General features: G+C 46.8%; 1 protein-coding gene and 1 non-coding gene across 44 annotated transcripts in view; one reads left to right on the top strand and one right to left on the bottom strand.

Moving 5' to 3' along the window:
- Positions 1–7,878, top strand: part of CELF1 (CUGBP Elav-like family member 1) — a 71,091-nt gene extending 63,213 nt beyond the window's left edge. For 10 of the 43 annotated variants that reach the window (XM_069471340.1, XM_069471368.1, XM_069471363.1 and 7 more), the window contains 3 exons: positions 696–839; positions 1,433–1,599; positions 1,688–7,878. In XM_069471340.1, coding sequence (XP_069327441.1) covers positions 696–839; positions 1,433–1,560 — 272 coding nt within the window. In that variant the 3' untranslated portion in view covers positions 1,561–1,599; positions 1,688–7,878. Of the gene's footprint in view, positions 1–695; positions 840–1,412 lie in introns of all 43 variants that reach the window. The other 33 variants (XM_069471366.1, XM_069471365.1, XM_069471347.1 and 30 more) reach the window with 8 other exon arrangements.
- Positions 7,879–13,070: 5,192 nt separating this feature from the next.
- LOC138385571 (U7 small nuclear RNA) lies at positions 13,071–13,132 on the bottom strand. The gene has a single exon (XR_011233794.1). It is a non-coding gene; the product is annotated as a U7 small nuclear RNA (small nuclear RNA).
- Between the last annotated feature and the right edge of the window lie 2,628 nt (positions 13,133–15,760).

The raw sequence follows: 15,760 nt of genomic DNA, 5'->3' as shown, positions 1-15,760 counted from the left end.
AATTATAAGAAGACTCTGGTTATAAAAATCATTGAGTATAAGTGGTTGGATGAAGAAAGCATATTCTGTTTTTGAGCTTAGTGTTGATCTTAGGCACATTTTTAAGTTTGTAATATCTTATTGCTGAGGTTCCATTTACATATGGTTAAATTCACCCATTTTGGCTCAGTGAGCGTTGATGACACACACAGGCCTGTGACCACGTTTCCATCACCCCCAGAAACTCCCCCGTGCCCCTTTGTAGTCATTCCCTGCCCCTACATCCTGCCTCTAGCAACTACCAATCTGTTTGCTGTCCCTGTAGTTTCTAGGCAGAATTTTGAAACCTGTTTTGTTTAAAACCTCTGTCCACCCCACTCCTATGTTCCTCTTTGAACCTCCAGTCTCTGTTTTACTGCCACACGTGCAAGTCCACCTGCTCCATTATCCCAGTATTCTCCCTTCCCACAAGGCAGAGTTCTAACATCCTCCATGAGGTAGAGCTTGGCTAAACATGAGGGAAGGAATCTAGTTTAGTGATTGCCCTTTGATTCCCTGCCCCGTGTTTTTTGGAGAGAATTTGTTTAGTTCCCCAAATGTATCTCTCTTTGTTGAGATTGTGAAAGTTTTAACACAAGTAGCAATGAAAGACCACTGGTGCAGGGCAGTCAGCTTGCTTGACACTGATACCTTTCCAATCATTGGATATTTTGAAGGTCCAGAGGGAGCCAACCTGTTCATCTACCACCTGCCCCAGGAGTTTGGAGATCAGGACCTGCTGCAGATGTTTATGCCCTTTGGGAATGTCGTGTCTGCCAAGGTTTTCATAGACAAGCAGACAAACCTGAGCAAGTGTTTTGGTATGTTGGCCTCTCTTCTGGTGTCGGGGTGGGATTAAGTATTTTACCACTAAGAAAAAGAGAAGGGGCTGATTGCAGAAAGCTGGATTTGAGTTTGGGCTCTTGTTTAAACTCAGCCTTGGTCAGGTCACATGACTTTTTTTTTTTTTTTTTTTTTTTTTTAGTAGAGACGGGGTCTCACTCTTGCTCAGGCTGGTCTCGAACTCCTGACCTTGAGCGATCCACCCGCTTCGGCCTCCCAGAGTGCTAGGATTACAGGCGTGAGCCACCGCGCCTGGCCACATGACCTTTTTTTGAGCCTCAGTTTTCTCATTTCTATAGTGGAGATAATAATTTCTACCCACACTGTTGCTCCAGAGGGAAAAATAGTATCCGGAAAACGGCTTGCAAAAAAACTGAAAGTACCATGTAGATGTCAAGTGGTACTATTAGGAGCTTAATTTATTTCATGTGATATAATTTCCAGATTTCTTGTTCTACTGAGAGTATTTGGAATTTGAGACTAAGCACATAAAGTGTCTCTTGCATAAGGAGAACTGAGAATCTCCTTGCCTCATTATGTCCCTCACCTAGGTTTCTGCTTGGACACACAGGTTTTGTAAGTTACGACAATCCTGTTTCGGCTCAAGCTGCCATCCAGTCCATGAACGGCTTTCAGATTGGCATGAAGCGGCTTAAAGTGCAGCTCAAACGTTCGAAGAATGACAGCAAGCCCTACTGAGTGTGCTCCCCTCTGAGACTGGAGTGAGAGGGTCTTCTGGTAAGTGGGGGAGGAGCACCCTTAATGATTCAAAGCCCTAAGGCTGTGTGTTGACAGCCCTGGACCCTGATCCCTGCCACTCTCGCAGGCACAGCTTGCCCTGAAGACTCGGCTACTGCCTTCTGTGGGAGTTTCGCTTCGTACAGAGGACAAGTTTGTGCTTTGGTTTCCAGTGTTTTACTTTGGAGTTTAGGTGCCATATCCTGAGTTTTTTTTTTTTTTTTTTTCCCTTTATTTAAAGTTTGCTGTGTTTGTAACCAGTGTGTGTTGAGAAGGACCAACACCAAACCACCCTGGGGAAGGGGGAAACATTTAAAAAAGATGATCAGAATTTGCCCCAAACCACCCCAAGAGAGAGAACTGAGTGGAACAAAAAAAAAAAAACCGACCCCCAGAATCTCCCTGAGTGCAAGGGTGGGTGGAATGGGAACTGACTTCCAAGAGCTGTGGGGGGCAGAGTGGGTAGGGCTGGCTTCGGAGGAGAATGGGAATGACTAGACACCTAATGCCCTGGCAGCCGCAGGCTCAAACCCCTACATAGTTGCCTTCTGGGGAAATAGAGTTTTGCCACCTATTTTTCAGATTCTTGTCCTGGATTTCTGCCCCTCTTTCCTAAAAGGGGTTAACAATTCTCTGGAAATCACCAGTTAAATTAGCTTGACATATGCAAAAAGCAGGGAGATGTCTCCCATTACCAGCTTTCCCAGGCAGCCGTTGATATTGGATTGGCCCTGCTTGGTTGGAGGCTGTTTGGGAGGAGCAGCCAAAGAGGTCATTTGTAGTTTATTTTGACACCAAATTAGACCATGGCCCATTTCCAATAGGTCTCTTTAAAGAAGGCCCTATGGGAAAACATTGCCTGGTGTCCTTCTTGCAGTTCACCACAGCAAGGAACATCACCTCCATTCCAAGCCACAATTTTCTCATGAGGGCGGATCCAAGAAGGGCTTGCAGTTCTAGCTAGAGAGGGTACCTCTTCTGGGCAGAGGGATCAAAAGCCATCTAGGGCTGGGGAGGAGGAGCCTGCTTCTTGGTGAACCTGAATCAGAAGGTCCCTTCAAGCCAGCTTGCTGCATTTGCCAGTGGCCAGAATTTAGTACTTACGAGGATTCAGAAATCCACGCTTGCCTGTTTGATTGAGGTGTCCCAGATGTAGAATTCCCACAGAGGCCTGGCAGGCCCCTCCTCTAACCACTCCAGCCCCATCTTCTGTTCTTGGGGACAGAGGAGACAACAGGACGTTTACAGCCTCCGTATGGATTTAGTGTTCATTTACCTCAGTATTACTGTGTTCATTTTTGTCCTCGTGCTACAAGTTAGCTCCCTGCTGCCTCCCACAGGTCTCACTCCAGCTCTTGCCTGTGACCCACATAGCCTTTGGGCTCCGCCTCTGCTCCAAGAAGTGCTGTGGGGGTGGAGAGCCAGGAAGGACATGCTGTTGGGAATGTACACCTGGGCAGAGGTAGCCCTGTTAGGATATGACTATAGCCATGGCCAGGGACTGGGTCCCTGGGTCCCTGGAATCTTAAACCTCACAAATAGTCCTGACCCCTAGCAGCAAAAATAGAATAAAGGGGTTGGTTTGCTATTAAGTCAGATGGGGGCTCTCTCCTTGTCATGCTGTCCCTATGGGTAACAGACAAGGATTGACCGTCTTGCTGTTGTACAGGTAGTTGGCGGTGTTGGATTATACCATTGAAGCTGGGACAACTGTTCCATTCTCATAGTGATAACTTGGGTCTGTTGTCCTCTAAGAAACATGAAACATACACTTCTTAAGCTGAACCACATAAACTTGAATTCTGCACACTGGGAGAAATGTGTCCTGTGTTTCAAAGGATAAAACTGTTCTAAAGGCTTCCAGGGTCATGATGGGATTTTTTAAATAAATGCAAAAAATAAAAAGAAAAAAGAAAAAAGAAAACAAAAAAAAGAAAAAAATGCTAGGTTGGGGAGGCGCTGTTCTGAATCCCAACCGGCTGGAACCAAGAATGTCGTTTCTATTTTTATAGAAGTTTTATACAGCTCCGGGGTGGAGAATATTTATTACCTAAATTATATCTCTGGAAAAGGCCAGGATTTTGTAGAATCCAGAATGTGATTGTTGTACACACAGGGTGCTGTGTATGATTGAAACTACTGACTTTCTGTGGCCCGTTTGCAGCCCAGCTAACCTGCCCGAGGGGAAGGCGTTAATGCTGTGAATTGGCAGAGGAGAGAGCTGTGCTCCACAGGGTGCTGCCGGTGCTGTGCTCCCTGACCTTCTGTTCTGTCTTCCTCCTTGGCCAGAACCCCAGTCCCTTCCCACTTCCCCCTTTCTCTTCCCTTCCACTATTTCATCATTGTTTGTCCACGGATTGTCCTGGGCTCTGGGACGTTATGAAACCCCTTTCCTAATGACATAAGAGACAAGGTGCAATCCACCCACCTTTGAGACCAGACCCTGAGGCTCTATACCTGCTCATGGGTTCTCTTTTCTGAAAGGAGTGTTTGCCGCAGCAGGGTCCTGGGCTGCTCAGGCAGACAGCTGGCAGGACCTGGCAGGACCGTGCGCTTCTCTGTTCTCTCCTCCCCCTGCCCAGTGAGTTAGCACAGCAGCAGCACTGCCCTTGAGCACAGTTCTCTCCCCATGCCAAAGATGGTTTTGTGAAGAAGCTGCTCCCCTATAAGTCTCACGTGTGAAAGGGCTCAGCTTGGAGAGTGGAGACTCGCAGTCAAGTCTTAAGCAATCCTTATCTGTTGTGTGGAGGTTTCACTTACAATGTGTTTTCTGCTATAGTTTTGTTTCTTACTTGGATTACATCATGAAACTGATTTGCCTTGAATGCAGCCAGACCACTGTCTCTGGGTTCCACATGAGTGGCCAGGGCCTGCATGGAAGCTAAGAGCTTGGATTTCTGGGAACTAAGGCCATCCCCATAGGACTGAGCAGAAATCCTGGCCCTCTCCCCTAAAGAATTTTTCCCACTCCAGGCAGCATCTTCTGCTTTCCCCCTGGTCTTGACCAGGGAGTGGGGAGAGAGGCCGAGGCTCTGCTCCCCTAGAGACCTTCTCTTACGAGTTGGGCAGTTCAGGGGAAATCCAAGCCTTAGGTTCCCTTCGTCTCTGGCAGTTGGATGTGTTCTTGGTGTCCTCCATGTCCTTTTTGACTTTTCCCTGTGTCCATTGTTAGCATGTGCAAAAGTTCCCTGTCATTACCCAGCCCCTGCCCCGCCCTGCCTCCTCATTTCAGGGCTGTACACACAGTGAGTGTTCCTGTTCTCTCTCTCTTTGTTTGGATGTATTGCTCTGTGTAACTCAGTGGGTCTCCCTCTTTCTGGTTTGTTTTTTTTTCTAGATTCCTGCCGTTTGTTCATCGTTGTGCCTAAAGCATGTCGATGTGGCGTCAAGTACATCGTCCAAATCCCTGTCTCTTCAGCTTCTCTGATGCTTGAACTCTCACCTTTGACCTTGTGTTGACCTTTGATGCTGACGTGTATTTTTATTATGTTTGTTTCTTTCTTTGTTTTTTCTTTTTTTCTTTCCTTTTTTTTCCCTTTTGTGCTGCCAAATTGGTTTTGCTAGAACGACTGCTGAAGGGGAAATATTTAAACTTGCATTTGAATATAAAAAAAAAATCTATTTTTCTAGAACTTCATAAGATAACCACTTGATTTTGTGATTCCAATTCTTTGTAATTGTCTTCAGAGCAGCCCTACTAGCACATACCGCGTGGTGTTTGTATTTCTGTGAACACACAGCCAGTCCGTTTCTAGGCTTTGTTTCTCTGTGTGCTTAGTTTTAAAGACAACTTTGAAGTAAACAATGAAATAAAAGATGTCACTAAAACCTTTGAGGCTCCTGAGCACATTTTGCTGATATAGTTTGTGGGGCTTGAGGAGACCGCATGTGTTGTTCTTATTTTTGTTTTTCTGAGTTCTCAACTGCAGAAAGCACCTGAACCCCCTTTCCTTTTTGACTGCAGGCTGCAGTTTGGGCCCCAGCCAGCCCTTTTTCTTTTTCTTTTTTTGTGGTTCTTCCCTGGAGCGACTCTATGGGGAGCCTTGGACCCCTCTTGCCCCTTCCCCTCAGCCCCATGCTTGTTCCTACAGTCTCCACAGCAAAATGTGATGCTTTGATTTTTTTGTTTTTGTATTGTTTTTGTGCTTTGTTTTGAATTTTTTCCTTTCCTACTAAGATTATGCCCAGAAAAAACAAGTTTTGCATGTTTCCTGCTGTTTCTTCACACCTTCGTATATATCACCTTCACCTCTCTGTTTTCTATAGTTTGTGCAAAAACTGATTTAAAGGGGTTTCAAAGAAGCTGTTTTAAATTGTTGTGGGGTTGATTATTTTTTTCAAGATTGTATTGTTTTATTTTGAAGTGGCAACTTTCTCCTCTATTGCCCTAGAGCGTTTGCCTGTGCACTTAGACTGTCACCTCTTGTGGCCTCCAGGTCTCAGCGGGCGTCCAGGAGGCTGGCTGCTCTGCTCAGAGAGGGTGTGGAGGGGGCCTGGAGAGGCACGAGAAGCAGAGATAGAACCCAGAAGGTGGCCACGGGTGGGCAAGAGGCTTACTTAGCGCATTAGGGGCAGTGAGCACCCAGGGAAGGAGGGTGCTCGTAACCACCTGTAGGAGGCCATCTGCGCACTAGCGGCAATGCACCTGCCGGCGCTTTTCCTAGGTGACAAGCACAATACTTACTACAGTCTTCACACTGTTTACAGCCCTGGGCACCAGCCACCCCACACTGGCTCTTTACCACAGCTCTGCTCTTGCTTAGCTAGTGGGGTGGGGGGAAGGGCAGGGATTTGTTTTTTAAATTGGGCAAAGAGCCAAACAGCTACTGTCCCTGGGTGCCAGGCAAGCCAGTTCTTTGGTTCCCTGAGGGGAACTAACCCTCTTCTCTTGTGGCACCATCCAGCCTCAGGGTCTTGGAGACTTGAGTAAGAATGTGAATGGGGGGAGGCAAGGAGGTGAGAGGTCACAGGATGGATCTGTGGAGGGAAGAGTTTGCAGGGGGAGGCATGGTAGATCCCACCCAGCCCAGAGCTGCTGGCGGGTGGGGAAGCTGGAGAGTAGGACTGTCCAGCGAAGGGTGGAGAGGTGTAGCCGAGGGCCGGGGTGGGGAAGGTAGAAGCACTGTGGAGCAGCATCCATGCTGGGGTCCGTGAGGGAAGGGAGCCTGGCAGAGTTTCTGCTCTGGGGCCCAGCAGGTTGCCCAGTATTATGCCTGAGGCTGCTGTTATTAGGAGGAAGGGGCAGCCAAGTGCAGGCCCAGTGTATGGTAGGCTGCTGCATTTCCTGGAAGGGGTGATTGGACGGAAAGAGGCCAGAAACCCCAGCCTGAGAGACTGCTGTGCGCCCCACAGTCTGACTGCACAGAGCCGCCTCTGTTGGCAGGAGGCGCTGAGGCTCCCCTTCCTGTGTATTGAGAAGCCGTGTTTGCCAATATATTTTGCTTTCAATTCCAAGAGGAGCTCTGGGAAAACCTGTGGATAAAACCAAATGCCAAACGTTGGACGTTGTTTCCTTTTCCTTTTCTCTCTCTGATTGTTTTAATTGTTCTGTGGTGGTTTTAATGGATTTGAGACCCTGGAGCGGCAGCTGCCTTTCTAATTTCCAGCTGCTTTTTGTGAATAATTTAAAAAGAAAAAAAAAAAAAAGAAACTTTACATTTTGGAGACAAACCTGTGTGAGTTTTTTATTGGTACAAACGTTGTATTTAACACTAGGGGTTTTGTACAGTTTTTTGCCTTTTCTACTAGAAAACAATGTAAAGTGATTTCACAATGTGAAGAGAAAAAAAATTGCCACTATGACCAAACGCACAGTCTGTTCTGCAGCAACAACGGGATTCAATCAACTCAAAGTCGTGATTCAGCCGTAGAAATGCTTTTCCTTTACCTTGTTTGAGCTTTTCCTTTCTTTCCTGTTTTGATTTGCAAAAGAAAATGTCTTTTTTGTGTGAACTTGTGTTGTACTCTGTAGAAAATTATGGATTTTACTTTAATGGTTTAAAATAAAAAGGCAAGAAGAGCCCTTGTCGCTTTTCTTACCTAATCACAGAGTTTGTGTAGTGGATTAAAAAAGAAAAAAAATTGTTACAAGTTTGGAGCAAGGGAGTATGTGTTTAAAAGGAATCTCCTTCCTTCCTTTTTTTGTGTGTTTTTCCTTTTGTCCCAATGGGGAACCTAAATCTGTTTTAATTGCACAGACACACGGACAAAAAGTCATTTTGTATCTGCCAAGTGTGGTACCTTCCTTTGTTTATTTGCTATTAAACTGTTTGAGAAGAACTGATGTTGTCTCAGAGTTATTGATTGTTGGGGCCGGGCTGTGGTGGTGTTCCTGAGGAAGGGGGTGGGTGCTGGTAAGATTTCTTTTTGGTCTGCCCAAAGGTATGCCGCTGAACCCACCAAAAGCTGCTGAAGGAAAACATAATTTCTCACCAGAAAACTGCCTTCCCCATCTCCCTGTATTCTTCTGCAAGATGCCTGTGTATATGGAAACACCTTAAAACTTTTTTGATAGCCTTTATTTTTGTGCTTCTCCTGTTGTCAGTAATGGCTGCCACATGATAGAACTGGTCCAAACCTGCCAGTGCAAGTCCCTTCCCTGGTGCCGCACAGTCCCTGCTCCCTGGGACTCGGACGGCCAGCACCGAATCCCAGAGCATGGCCTTTAAAGCTCCAGCCGGAAGTGGTTAAGCTTCTACTTCCTTCGCTTTTACCTCAGTACAGAGTCACAGAAGGACATGTTTCTAAGACTCTTTCAGTTTACCCCTCAATTATGCTAGATCACCAGGGGCCTCCTCTGACCTCTGGGAACTTCAGTTAGCCGCTAGGCCAGGAATCTCACTGAGGCTCTCTAGATGGTACGTAAGCTGTACAAGCTTGTCTGTCCCTTATCCAGTCTTTCACTGCCATTGCCGTCCTCACATGGGGAACCCCAGCTCCTCTCGGGAAGCTGGAGCCCGTCTGGAGGTGCACACTGGCACATGGCCTGTGGATGGGCCAGGCCTCAGCCTTCCTGTCCGTGTCCCTCTTTGTGGGGCATGTCAGGAGTAGTGTCTCCTAGTGGGAGTTGCCTTGAGTACTAACTAGTCCATGATATCTTCTGTGAATTAAGGATTCTGAACACAAATAAATTCAGGGATGTTCTCCCTACTCCTAGCACCTAGTGGCATACTAGCGTGTTTGGGGCTCTGAGAAGTCAGGCAGTAAGGAAGCCTTTCAGACTTGATTTAACCCAGCATTTCCCAGACTGTGGATCCCATGTGATAATATCCGCTTGTTCTCCAAGAAAAGTGGCAGTTGGGGTTAGCAGGTTTTTGTCTCCCAAATTCTGCATTTAGGTGCTCTTCTCATTTTCCCATTTGTACTTACTGAAAATGTTTAAAATCAGAACTTTGTGTAATATGCAGTTATCCTAGCTAATGTTTATTGACTACTTACCAAAATCAGATGCTATGGGAAACACATAGCATCGTCCCTAGGAAGTAGCTGCTGTTCCCATCCCCATAGGAGCAAACAGGTTGAAAGAAATGGGGTTGCCTGCTAGAAAGTGGCGTGCGCTGAGAATCAAACTGACTGCCTGACTCCTGAGCCCTTTCTCCTAACCAGTACTGAGTAGAAATGACTCCAGAGCCAGTCAGTGTGCTTTAGTCAGCCTGTGTCTCATCACAGATGCTTGCACTCCGTCCTCCAGGCCCTGGTGAGGGGAGCTTAGCAGACCTACAACTTCTGTGGCTGCCCTAGATGGTGACTCGTAGCTTTGCCCTCCTTAAAGTGGCTGTTTGGGCATTCAAGAGGTTCATTGGTGACTGGTTGGTCAGCCTTCTACTCTCTCAGTTATTTACTAGATCTGGAACTAACTCAGCTACTGTTTACCTAGTGTTTTTATTTTTATTTATTTATTTATTTATTTTCGAGACAGAGACTCACTCTGTTGCCTGGGCTAGAGTGCCGTAGCGTCAGCCTAGCTCACAGCAACCTCAAACTCCTAGGCTCAAGCTATCCTCCTGCCTCACCCTCCCCAGTATCTGGGACTACAGTCATGTGCCACCATGCCGGCTAATTTTTTCTATGTATTTTTAGTTGTTTGGCTAATTTCTTTCTATTTTTTTAGTAGAGACAGAGTCTCGCTCTTGCTCAGTCTGGTCTCAAACTCCTGAGCTCAAACGATCCTCCCGTCTCAGCCTCCCAGAGTGCTAGGATTACAGGTGTGAGCCACCGCACCCGGCCTATTTTATTTTTTTTAAGACTAGTCAAGTGCAGTAGTGAGAAGGGGGGAAAGAGTAGAACAAGGAGTTCTATCTGTAACTGAACAATCAAGATAACTCACTACCTTTGGACCAGCCTGTTTTTATTTTTTTATTGTGGCAAAATTTATATAACATCAGATCTGCCATATTAACCATTTTTAAGTGTATAATTTAGTGATATCAAGTACAGTCACAATGTTTGTGCAACAGTCAGTACCTAATGTTTTAAATCAATTTGAAATGCACTTTTTTCAACTTGACTTCATACTTGTGAAATCACGTTTGCTGTCCTAATTATGTTTTAAAATGCACATTAAATTACATAACCATTAATATTTATAAAATGTCCATTGAGTACCTTCTCAGCAAGTTTTGCATTTCACACTTGGGAATTAGTGCAATGGAGAGTCGGGGCTTCCTCCATGGACTCCTTTCCTGCAAATTACAGGTGGTTAAACCTACAACTCTTCTAACTAACACAGACTTGATTTTCTGTGACTCAAGAGCAAGGTGGTAGATCTCTTAAGTCTTTGCCTTAGTGCTCCTGTGTTCTTAAGGGAGAACTTGATGTAAAAATAGAATGTTAAGTACAACTTGAGCATCTTTCAGTTTAACATCGTGCTTGGTGGGGCATGGTGGCTCACACCTGTAATCCTAGCACTCTGGGAGGCCAACGCAGGAGGATCGCTTGGGGTCAGAAGTTCCAGACCAGCCTGAGCAAGAGTGAGAGCCTGTTTCTACTAAAAATAGAACAAAATTAGCTGCACAACTAAAAATAGAAAACATTAGCTGGGTGTGATGGTCTGTGCCTGTAGTCCCAGCTACTTGGGAGGCTGAGGCAAGAGAATCACTTGAGCCCAGGAGTTTGAGGTTGCTGTGAGCTAGGCTGATTGATACCATGGCACTCTAGCCCTGTCAATAGAGTAAGATTCTGTCTCAAAAAAAAAAAAAAAAATCATGCTTAAAGGCTGTTGCTCCTCTTACTTTAAAATTGACCCACAGCCGCCTTTGGTAGGCCAAAGCAGGGAGGATTGCTTGAACCCAGGAGTTCGAGACCAGGCTGGGCAACATAGTGAAATTCTACAAAAAATAAGCCAAGCATGGTAGCACATGCCTGTAGTCCTAGCTATTCAGGAGGCTGAGGCAGGAGTATCACTTGAGCCAGGAGGTCTAGGCTGCAGTGAGCTATTGTCATGTCACTGCACTGCAGCCTGGGTGACAGCAATACCCCGTCTTTCTAAATAAGACCCCCAAATTTAACAAGCAGCCCAGAAAAAAAAAAAGACCCCAAAAGGGAATTTGCTAATAGTACTACTTTTAACCTTTTTTTTACAGTTTAGGCTTTTGCATCTTTATAATCATAATGCAATGTCTTAAACACTTTTTCTTCCTTTGAAAGCTGATCTATCTTTCCATAGCTGGCTCTCCATAGCTGACTTTCTGGGTCAGCGCACAGCTTCCCTAACTCTCGGGTACTGTGCTCATCTGAGCAGCTCAGTCCCTCATGAGGACAAGCCACCGGGAAGGAAATTAAAGACCAGGTTGTCCTTTCACCTCTGGGAATGTCACACTAATGTCTGATAACATTTCCCTTCAGGAGAGATCGGATGGAGATGGCTTTTACTTGCACCTTCTGCCTTTTTCAAGCTTTTTCCTTCCCTCTTAGGAGTCCTTTCCAGCCCCCACCATCTGGTGTTTAATTTCTTTTGCATGCATTGACTTTCTCTACTGATGAAGGCTCCAGCTGTAGGGAAGGCTCTTGTTTTTTTAAAATCAGTCAGTCTTGAGGTGGGAAATTGAGTACACTCGACTGGGAAGGGCAGCCAAGTCTTCAGCTGCCTCATCCCTTCTCTGGGGGGGGGGGGGTCCCAGTAAACTGAGGCCTCTTGAGGCTTGGGGTTTCTTTAAACAGCTTTATTGATGTATAATTTGCATACTATACAATTCAACCACTTAAAGCATAGCATTCATTGGTTTTTAGAGCTGTGCAACCGTCACCACAACCTAATTTTAGAACATGTTCATCATCCCAAAGAGAAACCCCATACTCATTAGCAGTCACTCCCCGTCCCCTCCCGGACCCCTTTTCCCCGTCCCTGGCAACCACTAATCTACTTTATGTCTCTGTGGCTTTGCGTGTTCTGGACGTTTCCTACCAATGCAGTCATATGATATGTGGCCGTCTGTGTCTGGCTTTCACTTAGTCTACCTCCTGAGGCATTTCTCCTTTCTTCCTCCTACTTGAAAACTAGAGGCAGCACTGTCCTTGTACCACCTGCCCCTGCCATTCCTCACCCTTCTGAGCTGCCTGCTCCCAGTCGGGACAGATTTCTGCAGCCCCCTGCCCCTTCCAGCTCTCTCAGCTCCTGGTTGGGAGCCTGCTTTATTATCTGAATCTGGCAGGCTTTCCAGCCTGCATGGTCCAATACAGTTACCCCCTGGCCACTGTAGCTTTTGTAATTTAAATAATTAAAATTTAAAATTAGTACCTCACTTGTACTAGCCACGTTTCAAGTATTCAAAAGCTGTGTGTGACTAGTAACTATCATCTTGGACAGTGCTGATATGGACCATTTCCATCGTTACAGACGGTCGGAGTCGGATCAGCTCACCTCTCTGAGGTGAGGCCTCTTTAGTCGAGGCTTCTTTCAGGTGAAGGCTCTCGGGTGTGGCCCCTCACAGCTGCAGCCCCTTTCAGCTGAGAGCCCCTTCCAGGTGAGGCATCTCTCAGCTTAGGCCCTTATAGCTGATGCTTGTCACAGCTGAAGCTCCTCTGAGGTGAGACCTCTCTCAGGTGATGCCCCTTTAGGTGAGTCTCCTCTCAGCTGAGGCCCATCCACTTGAGGCCCATCCACTTGAGGCCCCTCCAGGTGAGGTTCCTCTCAGGTGAAGCCCCTCTCAGGCGAGGCCACTCTCAGGTAAGTCTCTTTCAGCTAAGCCATCTCCCCGCTCCCAGGTGGGGCCCATCCAGGTGAGGCCCTTCTCAGGTGAGGACTCTTTAGCTGAGGTTTCTTTAAGGTGAGACCCCCCCCCCCCAGGTGAGGCCCATCCAGCTGCGGGCCCCTCTCAGCTGAGCCTCTTTCAGCTGAGGCCCCTTCCAGGTGAGGCCCCTCTCAGCTGAGGCCACTCTCAGGTGAGTCTCTTTCAACAGACTGATCAGAGCAACCAACTGATCTAGATGGTTGCTCTGCTTTTGAGAAAATAACCAACATTTATGGGGCGGGGAGGGGTCTTCCGGTGAGGACCGGAAAACCTGCTAGACAAATTCTAAAAGAGCTGTAATGCTAACCATCATTTATTAATCATAGCCACTGTACTCGTTCTCCCTGCAACAGGTAGCATAGGAAGATAAGAGACTGAGGCTCACAGAAGCTGCAATTCCTCTCTCTGTGGCTAATAAGTAGGAGAGTTTCTTTTTTTCTTTTAAAGAGAGAGATCTTAATATGTTGCCCAGGCTGGACTCCTGAGCCCAAGCAATCCTCCTGTCTCAGCCTCCAGAGTAGCTGGGACTACAGGCGCACTCCACCACACCCAGCTAATTTTTAAATTTTTATAGAGACGGGGTCTCACTGTGTTGTCCAGGCTGTTTCAAATTCCTGGCCTCAAGCATTTCTCCCACCTCAGCCTCCCAAAGTGCTGGGATTATAGGCGTGAGCCACTGAGCCAGCCCACTTTCTTGTCCAGAAGCTACTTAACACTTCATGGTTTATCAACCACCCTCCTATCAGACACATTATTTCTAGTGTTTTCACTGTTATAAGTGATAAAAGCCATTAGAGGAGCATTAGTTCAATATCTTATTCAAAGCAAGTTACTTTATCATCACATTCAGTTTTCACAGAAAACTTGCCAGAGAGGTGATATCCTCATTTTACAATTGAGAAAACTAAATTGTTCAGAGGGAGAGAGACTCTTCCCAAGGATCCCACTAATCATGGCAGAAGGAGCCTGGACTGTCCCCTCCAATTACACTTGTCATGCCTCTGGAGCAGGGGCTGCATATGTGACGTGTGAAAGGAGGTCAGTCTAAGATAACAAGTGACACTTGGCTTCAGTGTCAAGGCGGGAAATGGGAGTTGGGGACATTCTTGGTCTCTTGCGGCCAGACACTGACCTCTTGACCGGTTGATAGGCAGAGTCACAGGCCTGGGCTTGCATGAGCTTCCAGTCTTGAAGAGAAGCAGGAAATGTAAGTTTTTATATGAAATCTCCCAGATCACATGTTTCCAACCAACTCAGAAATATTCAGCCCTCTCGTGCCACACTGTGACTCTTGCTTCAGGTCTAAACTTAATTTTCTACTTCTAATTATAAAGCAGGGTGCTAAAATGGGAGGTGTGTAGCTGGTACCTGACAACAAGCACTTAGTAAGAACCCCAAGGCCCCCAAATATCCCACCACCCAGTGAGCTTAAGTGGCCCAGAAGAGACCATTTCATTTTGTGGCTTTTCCTACTTCCAGGGGCCTTTTGTCCACTGGGCATTGGTGAGCAGGTCTTGACTCTGTTTACGCTGTCCTCGGTACATTTCTCCATCTCTCTCTTCCTCTCCTCCTCTCTGGGACAGTATAATGGTGAAGAATGGGGCTCCCAAAGTCGTAACACTGCTTGGGTTCTGGTTCCAGCTGTCTCTAGGTGAAAGTGTGGACTTGGTTGGGAGGCTGAGGTGGGAGGATCGCTTGAGGCCAGGAGTTCAAGACCAGCCTGAGCAACATAGCAAAACCCCATTTCTACAAAAAAAATTAAAAATTAGCGTGGTGGCTCAGGCCTGTAGTCCCAGCTACTCTGGAGGCTGAGCCAGGACGATTGCTTGAGCCCAGGAATTTTAGGTTGCAGTGAGCTATGATGACACCACTGCACTCCAGCGCAGGCAACATAACTATCTCAAAAAAAAAAAAAGGATGTGGTCTTGAGAAGGTCACCTTATGTCTCCATGCCTCCGTTTCCTTACCTATAAACTGGAAAAAAATGCTTAACTCAGAAAATGTTAGTTACAGTTCTTTTGGTCTCGCTTTGCCCAGGGCTGTGCAGTTAGTTGCTAGTGGCACAAAAACAAGTAAACCATAGCCCTTGCCCTAAAGGATCACGGCCTTAACTGTGCAGTCACTGAATTCTGAAAACGTACTCAGAAACTTTTGAAGGAAATATGAGGTATTCTGCTACTTAGAACAAGCAAGTATGGACATATTTCTGTCTCTGAAGTAAGAGGATCAAAGAGCTGACTCTGGGCTGGAGGAAAACTTGATCCTGTTGAGCTTTCAAGTTTTGAGGTCATTTGAGTTCCCGGGTAACGGGAAGGCTGTGGTCTCAAACTCCTTTGGAGGCGTAGATGCAGCTGCCTCCTGCGAAAGACTCCACGCGAACTGTCTGGACTGCTGAAGCCGGGGGTCTGCTGGCCCTTCAGTGCCTTCCGTGCAGGCCCGGCTTCTTTCCCTCTGCAGGTTGTCTTCAACCCAGGACCCACTGAGGTGAGTGAGTTGTTCCTCACTTTCCCAGCTCCCCCTGGTCCAGGCCAAAGTGCACTTTCCCCATGGGGAGTCCCGGTGGCTTCATCTAGTGACCTGTCCCAGGGCCCTGCTCCGACATCCCTCCTACCCCTGCTGGGCCTGTGGCATGGGCCCTGGGACGCGGAACCCTGAGCCGGCTGTTCGCCTCCCGACTCCCAGATACGGTGCTGGGCCCACAGCAGTTGCTCAAAATCTCAGAGCCAAACTGTCTTTCCTCCCTTTTCCCCATTCATTCATTTGACATATTTATCAAGGGGCCACTGTGTGCCAGGCCCTGCCCTGGGGATATAGTCAATGGTGAAAGACACAAAGTCCCTGCCTGCACATTTGAATGGGGAGGGAAAGACATTAAGCAAGTAACGTCACTAATGAGTATAAAATTGTAGAGATAAGTCTCGTATCCATTTGAA

This window comes from Eulemur rufifrons, chromosome 6 (genome assembly GCF_041146395.1).
Source record: "Eulemur rufifrons isolate Redbay chromosome 6, OSU_ERuf_1, whole genome shotgun sequence".
Taxonomy (NCBI): Eukaryota; Metazoa; Chordata; class Mammalia; order Primates; family Lemuridae; genus Eulemur; species Eulemur rufifrons.
The sequence above is the reverse complement of the archived record's forward strand: the minus strand, read 5'-3'. Positions and strand labels throughout refer to the sequence as shown.